The following is a 24,488-nucleotide window of genomic DNA, read 5'->3' on the forward strand; positions in this document are numbered from 1 at the left end:
CCCCCTACCCCGAGATACTCTCTGTAACTGAGGCCCCTCTGAATTACAGTGTTTCAAAAATCGCTGATTAAAGTGTTCTGGATTTTTCTCTCCCTCTCTGTTGTGTGCAGTGGGGCTCCAGGAAAAACCTACTGGCAGTGAACAACATGAGCTCTGTGGTGATCCTCAGCGAGCAGGCTATGTCATCTCATTTCCACCAGCAGGTGGCAGTAGTGCAAGTGTCCCCAAATCTGTTTAATGTGACCTTCTTCGGTACAGGAGCCACACACAGCCTCCGCATTGATATGCACATTAATGGAGTATTTGCCACTAAGGTAACTCACCACCTCAGCTGTTGTGAGCAGTTTCTTTTCTTGCTTAATATGATTTAATTATTTCAGAGATGAAATCCAGGCTTTCCACCATAATTTATCTAACTCTTCTCAGATACTCCCTTCCTTATATTTTAGTTGCTTATGCAGTATATGTTTGTTGATGGAAAATAGCATCACTGTTACAACAGGCACATTCCAATGGAGCTTATTTCCAGAAAGCACAATTGTTCATTAATAGCTCTCTGATTAGTGACCTCTGGGCATTGGACAACCCTGTAAATATATAGAGGAAGGTATAAGGTGATGGCTGTGATGGAAAGTTTATTCCATTGTTGTTTGTTCATGCACAGAAATAAATATAGCATAGACTCTACATGGGATTTTGTATGAAAAGGATTTTAGCAGAATTAGTAGATTGGCGCTAAGATGAATTACAAATCGTTGAGGGATTTCATGCATGATTCCAGCAGAAACGTAACTGCTTTGTAACTTCTCTGTGGCTATTTCAGGATGCTGTAGTATTCTGGAATGGGAAACAAGTCACTGTCTTTGAATGCTCAGGAGCCACTTTACGAAATGCAGGTAGGACTTCACAAGAGGTAGCCCATAGGAGAACATGTATGGGGGTGGTGAATCCCCAAAAAATTATATGTTCACTGAACTCATGATAACTCTTAAGCTTTAATAATCATACTTTGCATTTCAGAACTTTACAAACACTAATTAGCCCTCACAACATTCCTGTGAAATGGTTGCTATTCCAATTTACAGAATAGGAAAATAAGATATAAAAGAGGTGGACAGATCCTTGATCATCTGAGTCAATGACAAGAACAGATTCAAATTCTGGCTCCCAGACCTTTGCTCTAATCATTAACTGAAACCTCTGAATATAGTGTGCAGTTTGATACCTGAATCTCTCTACATTCTTATATGTGTATCATGAGTAGTACTAAGGGGGGAACTGACCTGTAGTAAAAATGATGTACACTTCCAGTCCCTTAGGAGTCTTGATAGCATGGAAACTACAAGAGAGCTAGAGTAGCTTGATTATGTCTCTGAGATGCCTTATTCACAGGTTAAAAACAAAACAAACCCAAGCTAAATCAGTTTAAAATAACCCACAAAACTCAGACCCTTATGAAGCACATCCCAGAAACATAGTTCTTAATAAATCGTATATAAAAGTCTGACCTTATTGCATTTGCAAGTGTGATACAAATGTAAGGCTTTATTTTTAATGATATTATAAAGCAATATCTACTTTTAAGGCACATGAGTGCTGGGAAACTGGAAACAGACTTATGTACCAGTGTTAACAGATAATGCCTGCTACCCACCACAAAATATGTTGACATCACTTCTGATCACTTCATTTCACTCTTCTCTTGGGCACTGCTCCTAGTTAGTTTAGTGCTAAGAAGCTGCACTAGATTACTAAGAATTCATTGATTAGATTTAAAAAATAAATACACAGAAACCCACAGAATGGTTTCATTGCAAATTAATGTTCAGACATAGAAGTCCCCTGTCATGGTTACAGAGCTAGCTGCATCTCTGACCCATTGATGGTCTGAGTGCATCAGGTGTCATGCAGGCCTCATCCCTTTACCTCTCCTGAGGTGAAATTCCGCGATTCTCCTTCTCTTAAGACTGTGCCCTGGCTACAGTACAGTACACTGTATATGAACTGTGCTTACCCTATTCTATTTAGGTTCCTATACTGTGCTCTCCACCATAGTAACTGAACACCTTCTAATAGTAAAGGGCCAATTGGGTTTGGTACCTGTGATTTCTCCCTTTAGGACTGTGCGACTAAACAGCCTTCTTAAAAGCCCAAGTATTGTTTATTTTAATAGTAGGAATAAAGCATTTAAAGTAACAGGATTTTAAAATGACAGTTTACGTGCACGTCTGTCTTACCTAAAGCCCTACCATCCTGTGATGGTGAGCTAGGCACACCTAGCTTCTTCAGATACCCTCGTGGCAACTTTTTGTCAGTCTGTCCCCTGCAAACAGTTCCCCCAACCACTACCTGCTCGCTGGAGAGAGAGATTTTTTTAAACTTCTCTAATCCTTTTGATCTTCTGATTCGCAGATGTGGATGATGCTGTCAAAAGTGATTCTCTAAGTGTATGTCTACACTACGAAATTAGGTCGAATTTATAGAAGTCGTTTTTTCAGAAATCATTTTTATACAGTCGATTGTGTGTGTCCCCACAAAAAATGCTCTAAGTGCTTTAAGTTGGCGAACTGCGTCCACAGTACCGAGGCTAGCGTCGACTTCCGGAGTGTTGCATTGTGGGTAACTATCCCACAGTTCCTGCAGTCTGCACCGCCCATTTGAATTCTGGGTTGAGATCTCAATGCCTGATGGGGAAAAAACTGTTGTGGGTGATTCTGGGTACATGTCGTCAGCCCGCACGCCCCCACCCCCTTCTTCCATCCGTGAAAGCAACGGCAGACAATTGTTTTGCGTCTTTATTCCTGGGTTACCTGTGCAGACGCCATACCACGGTAAGCATGGAGCCCACACAGCTGACGGTCACCGTAAGTCTCCTGACTGCTGGCAGACTTGGGACTGCATTGCTACACAGTAGCAGCTCATTTCCTTTTGGCAGCAGTTGGTGTGTTATGACTGGTAGCCATTGTCGTCATACTCCTGGTTGCTCTTTTAACTGACCTCGGTGAGGTCAGTCGGACGCCTGACTGACATGGGAGTGACTCAGCCAGGTCATTCCTATCTTCTGCCAGGCACCGAGGAGAAGACAATGGCTAGTAGTCCTACTGCACCATCTTCTGGCGAGCAGCCAAGAGATGATGATAGTTAGCTGTTGTAATGCAGCATCTTCTGCCACGCACCCAGGAGATGACAATGGCTAGCAGTCGAACTGAACTGTCTGCTGCCACCCTAAAGATGTAAAAGATAGATGGAATGGCTCAAAACAAGAAATAGACCCAATTTGTTTTGTATTCATTTGCTTCCTCCCTCCCTCCGTGAAATCAATGGCCTGCTAAACCCAGGGTTTTGAATTCAATCCTTGAGGGGGCCATTCTGTGTGACAGTTGTTTGTGTTTCTCCTTGATGCAAAGCCACCCCCTTTGTGGACTTTAATTCCCTGTAAGCCGTGTCGTCAGTCACCCCTCCCTCCATCAGAGCAGACAATCGTTTCACACCTTTTTTCAGCCCAGACGCCATAGCACTGGGATCATGGAGCCTGCTCGGATCACCGTGGCAATTATGAGCACTGTAAACAGCACGCACATTACCCTGGAGTATATGCAGAACCAGAACCTGCCAAACCAAAACCAGGCGAGGAAGCAACAGCAGCACAGTGACAAGAGTGATGAGGACATAGACATGGACATAGACTTCTCACAAAGCACAGGCCCCGGCAATGTGCACATCATGGTGTTAATGGGGCAGGCTCATGCTGTGGAATGCCAATTCTGGGCCCGGGAAACAAGCACAGACTGGTGGGACCGCATAGTGTTGCAGGTCTGGGACGATTCCCAGTGGCTGTGAAACTTTTGCATGCGTAAGGGCACTTTCATGGAACTTTGTGACTTGCTTTTCCCTGGCCTGAAGCATCAGAATACCAAGATGAGAGCAACCCTCACAGCTGAGAAGCAAGTGGCAATAGCCCTGTGGAAGCTTGCAGCGCCAGACAGCTACCAGTCAGTCGGGCATCAGTTTGCAGTGGGCAATCTACTGTGCGGGCTGCTGTGATCCAAGTGGCCAACGCAATCAAAGAGCACTGATATCAAGGGTAGTGACTCTGGGAAATGTACAGGTCATATGGGATGGCTTTAATGCAATGGGAGTCCCTAACTGTGGCGGGGCGATAGACAGAAACCATATCCTTGTCTTGGCACCAGAGCACCAAGCCAGTGAGTACATGAACTGCAAGGGGTACTTTTCAATGGTGCTGCAAACACTGGTGGATCACAAGGGATGTTTCACCAACATCAATGTCAGATGGCTGGGAAAGGTACATGATGCTTGCGTCTTCAGGAACTCTAGTCTGTTTCAAAAGCTGCAGGAACGGACTTTCTTCCCAGACCAGAAAATAACCATTGGGGTTGTTGAAATGCGTATAGTTATCCTTGGGGACCCTGCCTATCCGTTAATGCCATGGCTCATGAAGCCGTACACAGGCACCCTGGATAGTAATCAGGAGCTGTTCAGCTGTAGGCTGAGCAAGTGCAGAATGGTGGTAGAATGTGCATTTGGATGTTTAGAAGCGCGCTGGTGTGGTTTATTGATTTGGATAGACCTCAGTGAAACCAATATTCCCATTGTTATTACTGCTTACTGTGTGCTCCACAATATCTGTGACAGTAATGGGGAGAAGTTTATGGTGGGGTGGGAGGTTGAGGCAAATCGCCTGGCTGCTGATTACACACAGCCAGACACCAGGGCAGTTAGAAGAGTACAGCAGGACGCAGTGCACGTCAGAGAAGCTTTGAAAACCAGTTTCATGACTGGCCAGGGTACGGTGTGAAAGTTCTGTTTGTTTCTCCTTGATGAACCCCTACACCCTTGGTTCACTCTACTTCCCTGTAAACTAGCTGCCCTCACCTCCAGCCTTCGATCATGGCTTGCAGAGGCAATAAAGTTGTTGCTTCACATTCATGCATTCTTTATTAATTCATCACACAAATAGGGGGCTAACTGCCAAGGTAGCCCAGGAGGGATGGGGGAGGAGGGAAGTGCAGGGTAGGGAGGGGAAGGATGGAAGGACAAGGCCACACTTCACTTTAAAACTTTAAAACTCTGAAACTTAGAAACTTAAAAACTTTAAAACTTATTGAAGGTCAGCCTTCTGTTGCTTGGGCAATCCTCTGGGGTGGAGTGGCTGGGTGGCTGGAGGCCCCCCCACCGTGTTCTTGGGTGTCTGTGTGAGGAGGCTATCGAATTTGGGGAGGAGGGCGGTTGGTTACACAGGGGCTGTAGCAGTGGTCTGTGCTCTTGCTGCCTTTCCTGCAGCTCAGCCATATGCTGGAGCATATGAGTTTGATCTTCCAGCAGCCTGAGCATCGACTCTTGCCTTCTGTCAGCAAACTGACACCACCTATCATCTTCAGCACGCCACCTCTCCTCGTGTTCACATTGTGCTTTCCTGCATTCTGACATTGTCTGCCTCCATGCATTCTGCTGTGCTCTGTCAGTGTGAGAGGACAGCAGGAGCTCAGAGAACATTTCATCCCGAGTGCGTTTTTTTCCGCCTTCTAATCTTAACTAGCCTCTGTGAAGGAGAAACATTTGTAGCTGGTGGAGGAAAAGGGAGACACATTTTAAAGAACAAAGGGTACACTCTCTTCCGTTAAACCTTGCTGTTCACATTACACAGCACATGTGCTTTCGTTACAAGGTTGCATTTTGCCTCTTGTGTTGAGGGCCTGCTGGTTTGGTGTGAGAGATCACTCACACTTCACTCCTTCCCCCCACCGCGTAGCTAACAGCAGGGAACATTTCTGTTCAGCCACAGCCAAACAGCAGAGCAGGAATGGGCACCTCTGAATGTCCCCTTAATAAAAACACCCTATTTCAACCAGGTGACCATGAACGATATCACTCTCCTGAGGATAACACAGCGAGATAAAGAACAGATGTTGTTTGAATGCCAGCAAACACCGGGACCATACGCTGCCATACTTTGTTATGTAATGATTCCCGACTGCGTGCTGCTGGCCTGGTGTGGTAAAGTGTCCTACCATGGCAGATGGAATAAGGCCGCCCTCCCCAGAAACCTTTTGCAAAGGCTTTGGGAGTACATCCAGAAGAGCTTTATGGAGATGTCCCTGGAGGATTTCTGCTCCATCCTCATACACGTTAACAGACTTTTCCAGTAAAGGTACTGGCTGCAAATGCCAGGGAAAATTAATCATTACACACGCTTGCTTTTAAACCATGTGTAATATTTACAAAGGTACACTCACCAGAGGTTCCTTCTCCACCTTCAGGGTCTGGGAGCATGCCTTGGGTGGGTCCAGGGGTTACTGGCTCCAGGTCCAGGGTGAGAAACTGGCTGTTGAGGAAACTGGTTTCTCCACTTCCTTGCTGTGAGCCGTCTTCAATCTCTTCATCATCATCTTCCTCGTCCCCAAAACCTGCTTCCGTGTTGCGTGATTCTCCATTGACGCAGTCAAAGCACAGGGTTGGGATAGTGGTGGCTGCACCCACTAGCATGGCATGCAACTTCTCATAGAAGCAGCATGTTCGGGGTTCTGATCTGGAGAGGACATTTGCCTCTGTTTTTTTGGTAAGCTTGCCTTAGCTCCTTAATTTTTATGTGTCACTGCTGTACATCCGTGTTAAGGCCTCTGTCCTTCATGCCCTTTGAGAGTTTTTCTAATGTTTTGGCATTTCGTTTACTGGAACAGAGTTCAGCTAGCATGGATTTGTCTGCCCATATGACGAGCAGATCCCGTACCTCCCGTTAGCTCCATGCTGGACTCTTTTGAGATCCTGGGACTCCATCATGGTCACCTCTGCTGATGAGATCTGCACTCACCTGCACCTTGCCAGGCTGGCCAAACAGGAAATGAGATTCAAAAATTTGCAGGCTTTTCCTGTCTGCCTGGCCAGTTCATCTGAGTCAAAGACCAGAGCGGTCACAATGGAGCACTCTGGGATAGCTCCCGGAGGCCAGTACTGTCAAATTGCATCCATACTATCCCAAGTTCAACCCAGCAAGGCCGATTTCAGCACTAATCCCCTTGTCAGAGGTGGAGTAAAGATATCGATTTAAAGAGCCCTTTAAGTTGAAAAAAAGGGCTTTGTCGTTTGGATAGGTCCAGGCTTAAATCGAGATAATGCAACTAAATTCGACCTAAAATCATAGTATAAACCAGGCATTAGTTGACTGGAGCCAGGGGGTAGACTCTTCAAGGCCAGTAGTTCAAGCATTTTCTCTAAAGAACCTTCAGATGTTTGCTGAGAAGTGACTTATTATGAGCTATTCTTCTGCCTTTCTTGTTTGTTTTGTCCTTACAATCCTCCCTATTACTAAATCAACATATTCCAGTAACTGTCCCAATAGCCAGGTCAACATGCAATATTCACAGATTGTTCAAGAGCACCTCCAATTCTGTCACACCCTCATTTACAACTTCTCAATTGTAGCAAAATCATGGAAGGGTGAATCATCTCATCTGATCATAAAACTGGGGCCAGTCAATTTTCTTCTCTCTGCCTCCCCCTACTCTTCCACCCCTCACATATGAACAGAGTCTATGGAGTACCTTCTGTTAGAGTTATAATTTCATATTCTGGATGTACTTCCTAATGAGAAACCAGCATAAGGGACAAATGATGGTGGAGAAGGGCGGGGGGGTGCGGATTTTGGGAAGTGCTACAGAATGACTGAAGAACAGATTTGTTGTGAGTTGGAAATGACCTGCTGTCAATGCACACTGCTTTATTGATATCACTGTAGGAACTAGTCACTTCATGAATTAGACTGAAAGAGCATGCTTTCTGGACCAAATGCTTTACTTTGATTAATAGCATGTAGCTGTTTATTCTAATCATGGTATTCTTGTGAATGTTCCAGGCTCTTTCCTCTGTGATTCTCCAGTGCTGGCTATGCATGAAGAAAGCATTTACACAGTTGAGCCAAATCGGGTTCAGGTCCGCACCTGGCAGGTGAGTACTGCTGGTCCAGGGGTGGTGGAGCAACGGGACAATTCATAATACATTACTGAAGTGCTGGGTTCAAAGTGCCTAGGAAGCTTATTTAGTGGGTTTACCCTGCTGCATGTAGTTAACCCACACTGTTTTTTCTTGCTTAGTTTCTCCTCAGATCAGTGCCTGAGGCAAACCAAACCCAGATAGGGGTGCGTATGTTCTTGTGGTATAGCATGCTGGCCCCACTGATTATTCAAGAACCCCTTTCTTACTCACCAGAGAAGGGCAGTGACATATAGGGTTGAAACTACCCAGTCATCTCTCATCCCTTTCAGAGGTTAGGTGCTGTGTTTATGGCTGAAAAAATACAGATTGGGGTTCAGTAAATGTAACACTTCTACCCTTGGCATAGGAAGGAAAATGTGCTATTAAAAGTTTTGGCTGAAGGACCTGTGTCATTTTTTATATTATAAAACACCTAGCATATTTGGGCGCTACTACAATCTAAATAATAAGAAACAACAACAGTAGACAAATGGACTTTGTAAGGGCCAGAGTTTTTAAAATGTATCAAAATATGTGGGCACAAGCAGATAAATGCATGTGTAAAATATAGTAGCATGCCTAGAATGAATAAATGTGCATGCAAATGGTGTGTGCTTATACAGTCAGTATTTCTGTGTATGTAACTGCATTCTTTGTGCAAACATGTACATGTTCGTATGCCCAAGTAGATTTTGTGGGCACAATTTATACATCTCTTTTGGAAACGTTCATTCTAAAATCTACAGCTTTTAAAAATCAGCAGAGATGAAAGATCTAAGAGAGACTTAAACTGGTTTCATAAAGTACCTGTACAAAACAGATCTTGGTTTCCAGGATTCAGTAACTAGTTATTTAAGTATTCACCTTATTTAAGTAAATTAAAGAGATACTGTCTAGTCAATTTTTGCCCAGAATTTAAGTTTTATAAAAATAATTTTGGGATTTGTAAAGTCCAATAGAGATATTTCCATGAAATTATATTTAAATTCAATGAAAAAGGCTTTTGGTTTAGATTTAAGTGCTCCCTTGGTTTAGATTTAAGTGCCCCTCAGACTACTTCAAGTAATTTCTCATGTCCATTCTCATGTCCAGCTCTAGCACCCCCTGGATGCCCACGCTTATGCGCTGGTATAAGGGGCACTGCTAGCCCTGCACCCTTCCAGTTCCTTCTTACCGCCCATGACAGTTGCTGGAACAGTATACTCCCTTGCTTTGGCATGCCTTTACTAGTGGTTCACTGAATTGTTTTGTTGTAAATAGTTAGTTTTAGGTGTTAGTTTCTTTTAGTCATTAATTAGTTTTAGTTAGGGACGTAGTTCCCGGGATGGGGCATGCCCTGGTCTCTGGGTGTCAAGCCATGTGCTGCCTGCACTAAACTCATGCCCAAGAGTGATCCCCACCCAGCTGCTTAAAGTGCCTGGGGGAGGCTCACGTAAGAGAAGTACAGGATCTGCCAGGACTTTAGACCCCACACTTAAAAAGACTGGGAGATCAGGTTGAAAGCTCTGTTGATGGAAGCCGTGCTTAGATTGGGCTCTGAGCTGGTTGGATTCCGGCACCATGCACTCCTCAGCACCATGCACCCCTACATCCCCAGTGCTGAGAAAGTGGCACAAGAAACATGCCCCAAGAGAGCGCTCCCCAGTGCCCAAAGGACACCAGAGAGACTTGGGGAGTGAGATGTGACCTGTGCCGGGCTACTCGCACAGCCCAACCTAGGAGCCACCTCATACGGCTGGGAATAGCAGAGGCACAGCACACCTGAGGATGCCCTCCATGCTGGAAGCCTTTCAGGTGGTCAGTGACCTGATGGCCCTGCCAGTTCCTCCTACACCTAGGAACTGCTCGCCTACCACCAGGGAATCATTGAGGGCAGTTGTATTGTGGGGGAAGCCTGCACTGGGCCCTCCATCACAGGCACTGACTTTCTAAAGTGCTGGGTCATGCTTGACCCCTGGCTTTACCCCAGGCCCCACCTCCACTCCACTCCTTCCCCCAAGGCCCTGTCCCCCAAGGCCCCACCCCCCACCTCCTCCTGCGCCCTCTCCATTCCCACACTGCCTCTTCCCACCCAGTTCCACTCCCTCTCCTGACCATGCTGCATCCACTCTCCTCCCCACTCTTTCTCAGCCTCCTCCACACTGCGAAACAGCTGTTTTGCAGTGTGCAGGAGGCTAGGGGTGGGGGTTGCTGATCTACAGGGCCTGCTGGTGAGCGGGAGGCACTGGTGGGGAGGAGCTGACCCACCATTTTTCCCCCTGGAGCACCCACAGAGTCAGTGCCTATGCCCTCCACCATGGTCCCCAGCCCAACACCAGTCTCTATCACTTTCCCGACGTCCATCTCCAGTGAGCCAGAACCGGTTGCCAATGCCCAGGTGCTGGTTGCCCGAGAATTGGCGCCGATCACCCGATCTCAGGCATTGGTCACATGGCACTGATCCCCTGAGACCAAGCACCAGTTACTGGAGTCCTGGTGCCACTCACCAGAATCCCAGCACCAATCACTGGCCTCCTGTAGCTGGTCTCTGGTACAGAGGCATCGTTCTCCAGCTCCCCATCATAGCCGGCAAGAGGGTGCATCAATGACATTGCCGTAGTCTTCATCAGACTCTGAGGAAGGAAGTGTCCCCTCAAAAGAGGCGCCATCACTTGGCATACCATCTATGGGTCTGTGGCCTTCAGGGAGCGACCAGTCCAATGGCAGTACTGGAACCCCTGGGGGTTCCCAGCGGCACTGAGACAGTTCTCGTACCTCCCATCTGTACCCATCTGTGATGGTCGGTACTAAAGCCAGGTTTAAACTTAGACCTGGTACCAAAACCCCAGCAGTATCCCCAGTTGAGATGGCCACAGAAGAGGTAGAGGATCTGACCACTTGTCCACACTGGCATCCTCCTCATCTTCCCCAGATAAGGCACTCGTGGGTCCTGTTAACACCCTGCCTTCTGATGATTTGCGAGCCGACCAGGAGGTCCTTGAGAGGGTGGCTGCCAACCTGGGCCGAGGGGCACAGGAGCTCAAAGAGCCAATGGACGCCCTTTTTGGTATTCTTGCAGCTCCTGCCAAGGTGGCTCTGCCTGTGCATGAGGGGGTAAAAGCACTATGGCAGACTTTCTTTCTGCCCCCAATTTCTAAATGGGTGGAAAAGAAGTACTGTGTGCCCACAAAAGGGTTCAAGTATATATACTCTCACCTTTCCCTGGACTCCCTGGTGGTTGCTGCAGCCAATGAGAGGGATAGGCAGGGCCAGTCCCGAAAAAATAAGGAGTCAAAACACTTGCACCTTTTTGGTAGAAAGGTTTATTCTACTGCAATTTGCCAACTCTGTATCGCAAACCAGGAGGCACTGCTGGGGTGATATGACATCAGTGTTTGGAACTCCATGACCAAATTTAAGGACTACCTGCTGCAAAAATCACGGCAGGAATTCTTGGTCATTTTGGAGGAAGGAAAGGTAGTGGCCAGAAGATCCCTCCAAGCTGCCTTAAATGCAGTAGATTTGGCAGCCAGGTTCATATCTGCAGTCTTCAGACTGTCACAAGAGGTGCAGCAGCTAGTGCAGGATCTTCCGTTTGAAGGATCCTCACTATTTTTGGACCAGATGGACACAAAACTGCATGGCTTCCAGGACTCCAGAGCCAGCTGGCCTCTGCCACTGCCCAACTGGGCACTAGCCGTTTCCCAAGCAGGAATAAATGTTCTTTTGAAGGCATGCTCAGGAATGGATTACCAGTCTCCCCCTGGGATCAGCACACCCCCCTTTTGTTTTTGGACCACATTTTACCATACCTTTCTGCTTGGAAATCAATAACACCAGACCACTGGGTGTTCAGTACTATTGCAGTGGGCTACACCTGCCAGTTTATTTCAATCCCTACATCACACCCCCATTCCCTGTCCCTCTTCAAGGACCCTTCTCACAAACAGCTTCTTGTCCAGGAGGTGCAAACCCTCCTATGGACAGGGGCTGTGGAGGTAGTTCCTCCAGAACTGAGAGGGAAAGGATTCTATACCCACTATCTCTTGGTTCCCCAGGCGAAAGAGAGCCTGAGGCCTATCTGAGATCTGCGTCATCTCAACAAATATCTCAGGAAGACGAGGTTCTTCGATTGATTGCTCATATTGATTCCAATCAGGTGTGCGCACGCTGCATGCATGGCCGTTGGAAAGTTTTTCCCCTACCAGCATCCATTGGGTCAGCTGTGGAGCCCCCTGGATTGGCATCTCCATGATGCTCAATATATGACCCTGCTGACCTGGTGCCCCCTCAGTTCCTTCTTACTGCCCGTGACAGTTATTGGAACTGTGACGTCTTGCTTAGCAAGTTCTCCATGTGTCCCTAGATTCATTTAGATAGTAGTAGTTCTGATTTTTGTTGGTAGCTTCTTTTTTGCTTTGTTTTGTTGTAGTTAGTGGCAGTTGGGTTTGACCCCAACTGTCTTTCTTCGGGGCTCTCATGCCCAAGTTCCTGAGATTTAAGTCTTGCGAATCCTGCTCCAAGCCCATGCCAATGGACGACCCCTATGACTCTTGTCTGAAGTATCTGGGGGAGACTCACCAAGCCGAGAAGTGCAGGATCTGCAAGGGATTTTGTCCTCGGACTGAAAAGGAGCGGGACTTTTGCCTGAAGCAGCTCCTTAGACCCCAGCCTCCTTCAGTGTGGCAGGACCTGGCACCAAACTCTTCGGTGTGCAGCGTCCTGGCAGCGGCAGTGGACATGGCACTGCGGATGGACTCTGGCTGAGACCCATGGCACTGCCGCTCCCTGGCACTGAAGCTGGGAACATCGACCTGGCACTGCTCCCACTCCCTGGCACCGAAGCGACACTGGAAACCAGAAAAGGGTGGCTCTTCTTTGCAGAGACCCGGCCCCTTGGAGCGGACCTCTGTACCATGTCCAGGGGAGGAGCACCCAGGAGCGAAGGTCATGGACGTGGCACCGTTGACTTTGGCCCCACTGGGGGAGTCATTGAGTCCGATGCCATTGGACTTCCCGTCCCACAGTGTGGTGGAAGTTCAGCTACCGTCCACCCTGGATACCTTTCCAGCTGCTAGGGACCTCACTGTCATCACGGCACCGGGATCCCCTCCGCTCCATGCCGAGCCTCCGGTGCCACAGTGGATGGCACTATCTTGAGGCAAGCCAGCACTGATCCATCCGTTGACACTGTCGGCTCTGTTGGGTAAGCCCCACCACCACTCAGAGTCCTGGCACTGCTCCTCATCGCGGTGCTTCTCATACTCATGGCACCGTTCTGGATCACATCAGCGCTCCCAATCATGACACCACACCACTCGCCAGTCACCATCATGGAGCAGGTCCCAGACCCGACAGCAGTCCTGGCACCATTCACCAGCTCGGTGCAGCTCCTGGCTATGGTACCAATCCAGGTCACGGCACCACCCTCCTTCTCACTGCTCATAGGCGCAGATCTGCTCAGCGCCACCCTGGCCCTCACGGTCCTGATCTCATTCCTCGGGTTCGGAGAAGGGGTCGCTGTCTTTGGATCAGGACTTCCGCCAGTCAGAACGTAGCCCCCTGACATGGGGGTAGGACCATGACTGCTGCACGGACAGGGGCCCACCCAGTGGCCATTCTGGACGCAATGGATGTATCACCAAACCCAGGGTGCACCGTCTAGAGCTTCCTGGTTGGCTGCCTCTGAAACAAGGGTTCCAGAAGCCTCGGCCAGTTGGTCCACTCCTCGGGGTGCGGAGGAACCATCATGCCCCCTCCCCACTTCGGGACCCCTTTCAACTCCTGTTTCTGATCCTGGACTTATAGTCAATGACATGGAGCATCAAGCCCCCATAGAACAGAGAGGTTGAGCTGACCCTCTCCCCCCTCTGGCCTCTTCGTCGTCCTCCCCTGACAAGCCCGTGGCAGGCACCCCTATTTCCAGGCTTCCCCCCATAGACATCTGCGCCCCCCAAGACCTCCTGCACAAGGTGGCGCGCAACATGGGTCTGCAGGCCAAGGAAGTGATGGAATCGGAGGACCCAGTGGTGGACTTTTTGGCCCCGGAAGGTCCATCAAGGGTGGCCTACCCCTCATCAAGACCATTCAGGCCAATGCCAAAACCATCTGGCAGATCCCAGCCTCCATTCCCTCTATGGCCACAGGGGTCGAATGCAAAAACTTTGTACCCTGGAAGAGCTACGATTACCTCTTCACACACCCACAACCCTGCTTGCTAGTAGTTGCCGCCACGAATGAGAAGGAGAGGCATGGGCAGCAGGCCTCGGCACCTAAGTCTAAGGACGCCAAGTGGCTGGACTTGTTTGGCTGCAATGTATACTCCACAGAGGGGCTCCAGCTCAGGATTGCTAATCAGCAGACACTCCTGAGCTGCTACAACTTTAACTCCTGGAATGCCATGCTGAAGTTCAAGGAGCTTGTACCACCTGAGTGCAGGGAGGAGTTTGGGGCTCTTATTGATGAGGGCAAGATGGTGTCAGGGACCTCTTTGCAGGCCTTGCTGGACGCTGCAGACTCAGCTGCACATACCTTGTTTTCTGGGATTGCCATGAGGCGCACCTGCTGGTTGCAAGTCTCTGGCCTGCCTCCTGACGTTCAGCAGACACTGCAGGATCTGCCCTTTGATGGGGAGGGCCTGTTTGTGGAGCAGACTGACTCTAGGCTGCATAGCCTTAAGAACTCGAGGGCAACGATGAAGTCCCTGGGTATGCATACCCCAGCAACCCGGGGAAACACTTCAAGCCCCAGCAGCTGCAAGAGCGCTCCTACCTTCCTTGGCCAAGGCAGGATTTTTACAGGCGGCAGGGGCAGAATGGCAAAAGGAAGCCCTCCAACCCTTTGTCTGGTCAAGGCCAGGGCCTGACCAAACCATCGTCGGGTTCCAAGCAGGCCTTTTGAAGGGGCGCCCAAGGACAGCATACCAGACTTACCCCCGGATCCTTCCCTGCCCTTTTTGAATAGTTCATCCCACTTCCACCATACATGATCTCAAATAACCTCGGACCGCTGGGTCCTCCGCACGGTGGAAGCAGGATACTGTTGCCAATTCTGCTCTTACCCACCCTGCCACCCCACTTCCCCGTCCCTCTTCAGGGACTCCTCTCATGAGCATCTCCTTATTCAGGAAGTTTGGGCACTCTTGCCATGGGGGCGATAGAGGAGGTTCCACAGGACCTAAGAGACAAGCGGTTCTATTCCTGCTATTTCCTAGCCCCCAAGGCCAAAGGGGATCTCCGCCCTGTTCTGGACCTGTGCAGGCTCAAAAAATTCATAGTAAAGCTGAAGTTCCGCATGGTCTCCCTTGGCACCATTATCCCCTCCTCGGATCCTGGGGACTGGTATGCCGCCCTCAACATGAAGGATGCATACTTCCACATAGCAATTCATCCGGCGCACAGACGCTTCCTGCGCTTCATGGTCAACTGCAAACATTACCAGTTACAGCCCTTCCATTTGGCCTTTCAATGGCCCCACAAGCGTTCACCACATTGATTGTGGCTGCCTTCCTCTGTCGATGGCAGATACAAGTGTATCCCTACCTCGATGAATGGTTACTGCAGGGCTGCACCAAAGGGCCAGTGCAGTCCCAACTCCACCTGGTCAGATGTACGTTCGAATGGTTGAGTCGTCTCCTCAATGTGGAGAAATCTATTCTCTGGGTCAGTTCTAGGGTTGAATTCATTGGGGTGGTGCTGGACTCCATTCAAGTGCGGGCCCTCCTACTGGACTCCCGGTTTTGGGCTATTGTGGGCATCATTCAAGGCCTACAGCAATTCCCGACCTTGACAGCACGAGGATGCAGGAGTCTCCTCAGCCACATGCCTTAAGGCACATACATGACTCAACTTGTCAGGCTCCGTCTCAGGCCATTGCAAGCATGGCTCACCTTAGTCGACTGCCCAGGGCGTGACAGCTTGAACTCAGTGGTCACGGTACCAGAGCAGATCCTCGCCTCCCTTCACAGGTGGCTCGACCCCCGAGTAATGTGCAGGGGAGTCCCCTTCCGCTGCCCCGAGCCTTCCTTGTCACGGATGCATCAGCTCTGTGGTGGGGCGCACATCTGGGAACCCTTTAGAATCAACGCCTGTGGTCTCAGTCCGAGCTATCCCTCCATATCAACATCAGAGAGCTGATGGTGGTGCGCCTTGCTTGCCAAGCCTTTCAGGCCCAACTGCAAGGTCTCTGCATAGCGGTTCTAACGGACAACACCACAAGCACATTTTACATCAACAAGCAGGGGGAGCCCGCTCCTCCCGCTCTGCCATGAAACCATTCAACTGTGGGAGTTCTGCATAGCGCACTCCATTCACCTGGTCGCGTCCTTTCTTCCAGGGATCCAGAACACACCGGCAGACTGCCTCGGAGGTTCTTCCATTTGCACGGGTGGTCTCTCTGGCCGATGTCACCACATATTCCAAAGGTGGGGCTTTCCCCAGGTCAACCTGTTTGCTACCCGAAGCAACAGGAAGTGCCCTTCAAGGGTCACAGCCTGGGCTCCCTCATTCACAGATGCCTGCTCTATGCCTTTCCTCTGTTCCCTCTCGTGCACAAAGTCCTGTTCGAAATCCACAAGGAGGAGGCAACCGTGATTCTGATAGCTCCAGTGTGGCCTCGCCAGCACTGGTACATCATGCCGCTGGAGCCGTCGGTGGACATACCGGTCATGTTGCCTCTCCTCCCCAACCTACTCACTCAGGACCATGGTTGCCTCTGCCATCCCGACCTCCGGTCCCTCCCCTTGGAAGGTGCATGGCTGAACCCCATGGAGCTTCTGCGTTTGGACCAAGTAAGACAGGACATGCTAGGTAGCATGAAGGCTTCCACCAGAGTCACATACCTGGCAAAGTGGAAGAGATTTTCGTGTTGGTGTGACCAGTGCTGCCCCTCCCCTCCCCCTCCAAAAGAGTGTAACCCTCATTTTGAAGTACCTCCTGCACCTGAAACAGCAAGGCCTGTCAGCATGTTCCATAAGGGTTCACCTCGTTGCCATCTTGGTCTTCCAACCAGGTGCATCTGACTGCTCTGTCTTCACTAACCCTATGGCTGGTCACTTTCTCAAAGGCTTAGACCATCTATACTCGCAGGTCTGCCAGCCTATCCTGCCTGGGATATTAACCTGGTCCTCTCAAGGCTCATGGGGCCCCTGTTCGAACTGCTGGCCACGTGCCCTCCTGTATCTTTCCTGGAAGACAGCTTTCTTGGTTGCCATTATGTCTGCGAGACGCGTCTCTGAGCCGAAGGCCCTCATCTCAGAACCGCCTTACACAGTCTTCCACAAGGATAAGGTGCAATTCAGACCGCACCCAGCCTTTCTCCCTAAGGTGGTGTTGAACTTTCACACCAGCCAGGACATTTTCCTGCCTGTCTTTTACCCGAAACCTCATACCGGTTCCCAGGAGCAACAGCTGCATTCCCTTGATGTCCGCAGAGCCCTAGCTTTCTCCATTGACTGCACTAAACTGTCCAGAAAATCTACCCAGCTCTTCGTGGTAGTCGTGAACCAAATGAAAGGCCTCCTGGTCTCCTCTCAGATAATATTCTTCTGGATCACATCCTGCATTCACGCTTGCTATGAGCTGTCCAGAGTGCCAACCCCAGCTCACACCACACACTCCACTAGGGCCCAGGCCTTGTCAGCAGCGTTTCTGGCCCACGTGCCTATGCAAGAAATATGTAGGGTGGCAACTTGGTCTTCGGTGCATACCTTCACCTCACACTACGCCATCATCCGGCACACCAGAGACGATGCGGCCTTCCGTAGAGCGGTGCTGCAATCTGCAGTCCTTCACTCCAATCTGACTGCCTAGGTAAGGCTTGGGAGTCACCTAATTGGAATAAATATGAGAAATCACTCAAAGAATTAAAAATGGTTACTCACCTTCTGTAATTGTTGTTCTTCGAGATGTGTTGCTCATATCCGTTCCAACATGCCCCCCTTCCCTTCTGTCAGCATAGGCACTGAGGAGGCGATGGGTCATATATTGAGCGCCATGGAGGCGCTATTCTAGGGGGTCCACAGCCGATCCGACAGATGCTTCTAGGCAAAAAACTTTCCGATGGCTGTGCATGTGGTATGCGCACACCTAACTGGGATGGATATGAGCAACACATCTCAAAGAACAATAGTTACAAAAGGTGAGTAACTGCTTTTTCTACATGGGCTTCCTGTCCTCCATTATTTCTCTTGCTAGATCCAGGGAACTGGTACAGCACCCTCGATTTGAGGACTCATACCTCTATATCTCCATCTTTTGTGGACACAGGCAATTCAAGGGATCAAGTCCAACACAGCATCTCGGTACAAGCCATTTGCAGAGCCTCCTAATAAATTGAGCAGAAGTCAATATTGGTCCTGATGAAAAGAATAGAATTTATAAGAGCGTGTACTAGATGCCTCTCAGGCCAGGGCTCTCCTCCGGAGGCCAGGCTCAAAGCAATGTTGGACTTAATCGTCTGAGTGTCAGCATGCCTGCTGATGACTGCCCGGATGTGCCTGTGTTTACTAGGCCACGTGGTTTTGTGTACCTATGTGGTGTGACGTGTGACTGCATCTTAGACTGCTTCAGATGTGGCTCGAGTCGGTCTACTCACTGTTCAGGCACCATCTGGACTCTCCCCATTCCAGCGTTAGTCCTGGCTTCCGTGATGTGGTGGTTAGACCTGGCCTCGGCTCTATCTAGAGTACCTTTTTGAGTCCCTGTGGCTTTCAATCATGCTGCTATCAGATGTGTCAGACCTGGGGTGAGAGGCCCACCTTGACAGCCTTAGGACCCTAGGTCTCTGGTCAAGGGATGTGCTGTCATTACACATAAATATGAAGGAACACAAGGTGATATGCCTGGCCTGTGAAGTGTTCCTTCCACAGCTCTCAGGTAGAGAGGTGCAAGTACTGATGAACAATACAGTGTCAATGTTTTATATCGACAAACAGGGAGGGGCCTGCGCTAGGTCCTCTGTTAGGAAGCCCTCAGGCTGTGGGATTTCTGTGTGAAGCACTCCATTCACCTGGAGGCGTCACATCACTCCAGAGAGCAGAACACGTTGGCAGATCGCCTCAGCAGGTTGTTCTCCTCTTATCACGTTGTTCTCCTCTCATCACAAGCGGTCTCTCTACTCGCAGGTCACCAGCGTCACCTTCAAGAGGTGGGGGACTCCCCAGCTGGACCTTTTTGCCTCCTCATAGAACAAGAAATGTCACCACTTTTTTGCTCGAGACTCGGTCCAGGCAAAGGCTCTCTCTGATGCCTTCCTACGGTCATGGTCAGATGACCTGCTATACGCTTTCCCCCGATTTCCCCTAGTTTACAAGGGTCTTCTGAAGATCAAAAAGGACAAGGTAAAGGTTATTTTGATTGCCTCAGTATGGCCTCGCCAGCATTGGTTCTTCTTTGAGTGATGTCCCTGTGGGTGCGTCCCTGCGCCTTCACTCAGAAAGTTTCAACAGCAGTGCCTGTACAGGTTGCATATGTGCGATGCCTGTCTCACGGTGCCATTGGAGCCTAATCTAGCGCACGTGTGACTCATACCCCTCATTTTCTTCTCAACCATCCCTGGCCTGAGACGGAGCTCCCAGCAGTTCCTCAAAGACAAACTGTTTTCGATAGTTTTAGGATAAGTTAGATTGCTTGGATAGTGTAAGCTTTTTAGTTAGTTTACTTCCCTGTTACCAAAAAAAAATTTAAAAAATTCTTTTCCTCCCTATTCCCCTGTTTGAACAGAAAAATACCCAGTTCATCCAGCTTTAAATGCTGCCAGACATGCAGGGAAGTGACGCCTGTGTTGAACGGACACTCACAATTGCATGAAATGCTTAGGTGAGTCGCACATACCTCAAAAGTGTGCTCACTGTAGTAACCTCAAAGCCCGGGCTCATAGAGACCGAGACCTGAGGCTTAAAATGATCCTGAGGGAAAGTCCCTGCGGCCTGTTTCTGAATTGGGTCAACAGAGTCCTATCACAGCCAGATCAAGGGAGACCTCTCCAGCGACCTAGGCAAAAGCTCATTCCTCAAAAAAAAATGAGGAAAAGAGTATCTTCATTGCCATACAGAGCGCAATCCAAGAGAAAACACTCTTCAGCCAGATCGCTATCATTGGTGCTGACTGTACTACTACTCAATACATACGAGGCACCAGGAACATGCTGCGACCCATGCTGATCCCTAGTGCTGAGTCAAGAGGCAGGACCAAGCCCTCCTCCACTGTAGCGGGGTGGTCACCCGCTCCTGCCTTAAAAAAGGTTTAAAACAGCCTGAGGAGAGGGCTGTGGCAGGGAAGGAAAAGCTAGGCTGATCGGGGGAAGCAGGCACAGCTGGGGCCATGCCCCAATCAGGCCACAGCTGGCCCTATAAAAGGCCAGTGAATCAGGAGCTGGCAGACACTCTCTCTCTAACCTTTTGAGAGGGAGGGACCTGGCTGCAGGGAGCTGAGAGAAGGTGTACCTGGAATGGAGCAAGGCTGGGGGAAGGCCAAGGAAGCGTGGAAGCTCCGGCCTGGAAACCCCCCAGGCTGTGGCCTAGTGGAAGGCCAGTTAGGTACTGGGGTTGCAAGGGGCAGCCCACGGGTAGGCAGAGGAACCAGGTCCAAACCCCCCTTGCCTATGATGAGTGGATTTTACACTGCAGTCTGGCACAGTGAGCGGGGGCTTAGATGGTGACTGGCAGTAGCCCACAACTGAGGCAAGGTGGGGATAGAGGGTTGGGGGTTACCCTGGGTGGGGAGACCCTGAGACTGGGGGGGGTATTGCCAGGGGGAAGCACCCAAAAGACAAGGGGCACCGGGTCCTGGGAGAGACACGGGGGCCAGAGGCAGCGGGACATCAACCTGCAGAGGGAGCTCTGGAGGCTAGAAATGCTAATTCCCTGAGACAACTAGCAGGAGATGCTGCAGTGGTGAGTCGCACACTGTCACATCCACCATGGGACCATTGACGCCACTGAAGGAGGCAGCACTGAGAATAGCTCCAACAACCATGCCACCTTGTACAACAATAATGGCACCGCTGCCCACAACAATGGCACCAGCAACAATGGCACCAATGAAAGCACCAGCACCAACATCAGCAGCAACAGAGCTGTGGCGCTAGACCACTTTCTTCATCAGAAGGATTTGGTGGTAGCCTCAATGCCGGAATCTCTAGTACTTGGCACAGACTACCCCCCGGTGCGCACGGTACCAAAGCACCAATTGTCACTGGTGGCCACTGCATTTTCGAGCAAGGAGGATGATGAAGAGGTAAAAGGGGTGTTCTTCCCACGCCATTCTTCTCTTGTCTGACCATCAATAACATCTGGACTTCTACACTCATGAACAATGTATAGAGATGACATCGTATGGATACCCATGGATAGGTCCCCTCATGCCTTTCCCTACACACTGGCAGTAATGGGATCCTTGGGGACCTTATAGAAGGCAAGATATCAGACTTCCAAGCCCACACTGGGAAGGCATCAGATCTCCGCTGCCACCTTCGGTGACTGCGACGTCCAAACCTGAAGAAGAGCCCATAGAGGAACTGGCGGAGAGTATAGAACAAGAAATCTTCCCCAACATCAACAACTCCTTATCTTCTGCAGGTGAAGCAACTATGCCTCCCCCACCAATGACCACTGAAGACTTTAAACTGTTTCAGGAGTTGTTCAAAAGAGTAGCAGATTATCTGAAAATAGCTCTTGAAGAGGTACAGGAAGCACATGAGCTGCTTGACATTTTACAGACATCCTCAATATCTAAAATTGCTAAGAAAGTCTGACAGACTCCTGCCACCATACCACCTACATGTGAGGGGTCCAACACAAAATATTATGTCCCCTCAAAAGGCACGGAGTTCTTATTTATCCACCCCACACCAAATTCTCTCGTTGTAGAGGTGGCCAACCAGAGAGAGAGACAACAATAGTATAGGCCAGGGGTAGGCAACCTATGGCACGAGTGCCGAAGGCGTCTCACAAGCTGATTTGCAGTGGCACTCACACTGCCTGGGTCCTGGCCACCAGTCTGGGGGGCTCTGCATTTTAATTTAATTTTAAATGAAGCTTCTTAAACATTTTTAAACTCCTTATTTACTTTACAAACAACAGTAGTTTAGTTATATATTATAGACTTATAGAAAGAGACCTTCTAAAAATGTTAACGTATTACCGGTGCACGAAACCTTAAATTAGAGTGAATAAATGAAGATTCAGCACACAACTTCTGAAAGATTGCCGATTCCAGGTATAGGCCCACCCTTTCCAACAAGTATGGTAAAAGCCTAGACCTGTTTGGCCGCAAGGTCTATTCCTCCTCCACATTACAGTAACTCAGAGTTGCCAACTATGTTGCACTGCTGGCCAAATATAATCACAGGAACTATGGTAAATTTATGGATTTTATTGACATTCTGGAGGAAAAAAGAGACCAATTTAAATAATTGGTTTCCAAAGGACAGCTTATAGCAAGGACAGCATTATGGGTGTCCCTGGATACAGCAGACACAGCAGCAAGATCTGCGTCCACTGCTGTAGTCATGTGTTCAGCTTCATGGTTGAACTCCTCAGGTTTCCGATGTGAAATCAATCCACAGTGGAAAATCTGCTGTTCAACGGTGAGATGCTCTTTGCATCAAAAACTAATGAGGTGTTACACACCATAAAGGACCCCCCGGGCGACCCTCTGTACGCTTGGCATCTATACACATGCCACAAAGTGAAGGCAAAACAGGTTCCGAGCATACGAATGGAACAGATATCAACCTTACCCATAACAACAACATCACCCTTTTGAACAACAAAGGCAGAGACAGAGACCACAAAGACACAGACCACCACCGTCATCAGCATCTCAACTTTCTTCATGTTCAACGCAGCAAATTTGAAAGATTGGTTGAGGGTCTGAATGACCTCCCACTTATTACAGTGCTGACGACACCATCCATATACCCATTTAGAGACCGCCGCTTCCCCTTCTACTTGAGGTGGTCTTCACTCACCATGGACAAATCAGACCTAGAAATCATCAATACGGGCTATCCCATCCCATTTATCTCTGTTCCCACCTTCCCCTCCCTCTTCAGGGACCCTTCTCACGAGCATCTACTGCATTAAGAAAGAAGTCATCTGATGCAACTAGGTGCAATGGAACAAATTCCCACTCACCACAGAGGGAAGGTTTTCTATTCCCATTGCGTCTTAACCCAGAAGAAAAATGAGGGGTGGCGGCCCATCTTGGATCTCAGAAAACAAGTTTGTCAGAAGACAAAGATTCAGGATGGTCACATTAGCAACAATCATACCCACACCGGAACCTCGGGACTGGTTTTCAGGCCTCTACCTACAAGAAGCTTATTTTCATATTACCATATATCCTGTCCACAGGAGGTTCTTGAGATTCACACTTGGAACAGACCACTACCAATACCAAGTCTTATCTTTTGGTCTGTTCACATTGAGTCTTTTCCAAAACCTTGCAAATAGTGGTGGCACACCTAAAAAAAAACAAGGCATCATAATTTCCCTTATCTAGACACTGCCTACTGAAACCCAGTCTCGAGAGCAGGTCCTCTGGATCACTCGAGAGACTATTTCTTCCTTTCAATACCTGGTTGTACAAATAAATGAGAAAAAAATTAACCGTAAGCCCTGTTCAACAACTGGAATTCATTGGGGCTTACCTCCATTCAGTGGAAGCCAAAGTGTTACTACCAACAAGCAGGTTCTACTCAATGAACAATCTCACCGATATGGTAAGGAACAGTCCACATGTAACAGCCCGCATTTGCTTCCAACTTTTAGGCCACATGGCTGCAAGCATATTCGTGGTAAAACATGTGCGCCTGCACATATGCTGTCTGCACGACTGGTTAGCAACCATCTACAGGCCACACAAACACTGCTTAAACAGATGACTCACAATATCTGCCAAAATCAAGACATTGCTCATGTGGTGGACACAACCCAGCAATTTCTGTTCAGGGATCCCATTCATGCAGGATTCACAACAGACGCCTACCTCATAGGATGGGAAGCACACATGCAACAACACAAAATTCAGGGATGGTGGTCCCCCAAAGAAGCGAACCTGCACATAAATCTGTTAGAACTTTGGACAGTTCTCAGTGTTTGCTTCCACTTCGTGCCTATGCTAAAGAACCAGAACATGCAAGTAATGACCAACAACATTGCTTGCATGTTCTGCGTAAATAGACAAGGAGGAGCCCAATCACACTCACTTTGCACCGAAGCCATGGAACTTTGGAACTGGTGCATCCGAGACAATATCAGCATCTTGGCCTCCTATCTACCAAGATGCCAGAACACCACTGCAGACACACTCAGTAGAAAAATTCACGAATGGGAGATGAATGACGTGATATTACACAACATATTCCAACATTGGGGCCCCTTTGCAACAGATCAAAACAACAAATGTCTGTAATTCCACTCTAGAGCAGGATTAGGACTCCAATCGATGGGGGGAATGCATTCCTCCTAAAATGGCAAGCCCCTCTGTTATGTGTGTTTCCACTCATACCAGTGT

The 24,488-nt window shown here is 49.0% G+C and overlaps 2 protein-coding genes and 1 pseudogene across 2 annotated transcripts in view; 1 reads left to right on the forward strand and 2 right to left on the reverse strand.

The window, feature by feature from the left end:
- TELO2 (telomere maintenance 2) overlaps window positions 1-24,488 on the reverse strand; it is a 308,161-nt gene that overhangs the window by 117,568 nt on the left and 166,105 nt on the right. The gene's annotated exons all lie outside the window — the stretch shown is intronic.
- Window positions 1-24,488, forward strand: part of IFT140 (intraflagellar transport 140) — a 237,089-nt gene that overhangs the window by 86,396 nt on the left and 126,205 nt on the right. Inside the window, exons 10-20 of the mRNA XM_075069081.1 lie at window positions 111-314; window positions 824-896; window positions 7,874-7,965; window positions 13,872-14,022; window positions 14,118-14,678; window positions 15,098-15,267; window positions 16,306-16,393; window positions 16,527-16,759; window positions 17,163-17,730; window positions 20,914-21,206; window positions 22,511-22,557. Of these exons, the coding sequence (XP_074925182.1) occupies window positions 111-314; window positions 824-896; window positions 7,874-7,965; window positions 13,872-14,022; window positions 14,118-14,678; window positions 15,098-15,267; window positions 16,306-16,393; window positions 16,527-16,759; window positions 17,163-17,730; window positions 20,914-21,206; window positions 22,511-22,557 (2,480 nt within the window). The remainder of the gene's footprint in view (window positions 1-110; window positions 315-823; window positions 897-7,873; window positions 7,966-13,871; window positions 14,023-14,117; window positions 14,679-15,097; window positions 15,268-16,305; window positions 16,394-16,526; window positions 16,760-17,162; window positions 17,731-20,913; window positions 21,207-22,510; window positions 22,558-24,488) is intronic.
- On the reverse strand, window positions 5,116-6,798 carry LOC142047263 (uncharacterized; annotated as a pseudogene).

The sequence above is a fragment of the Chelonoidis abingdonii genome, chromosome 9, assembly GCF_003597395.2.
Source record: "Chelonoidis abingdonii isolate Lonesome George chromosome 9, CheloAbing_2.0, whole genome shotgun sequence".
NCBI lineage: Eukaryota > Metazoa > Chordata > Testudines > Testudinidae > Chelonoidis > Chelonoidis abingdonii.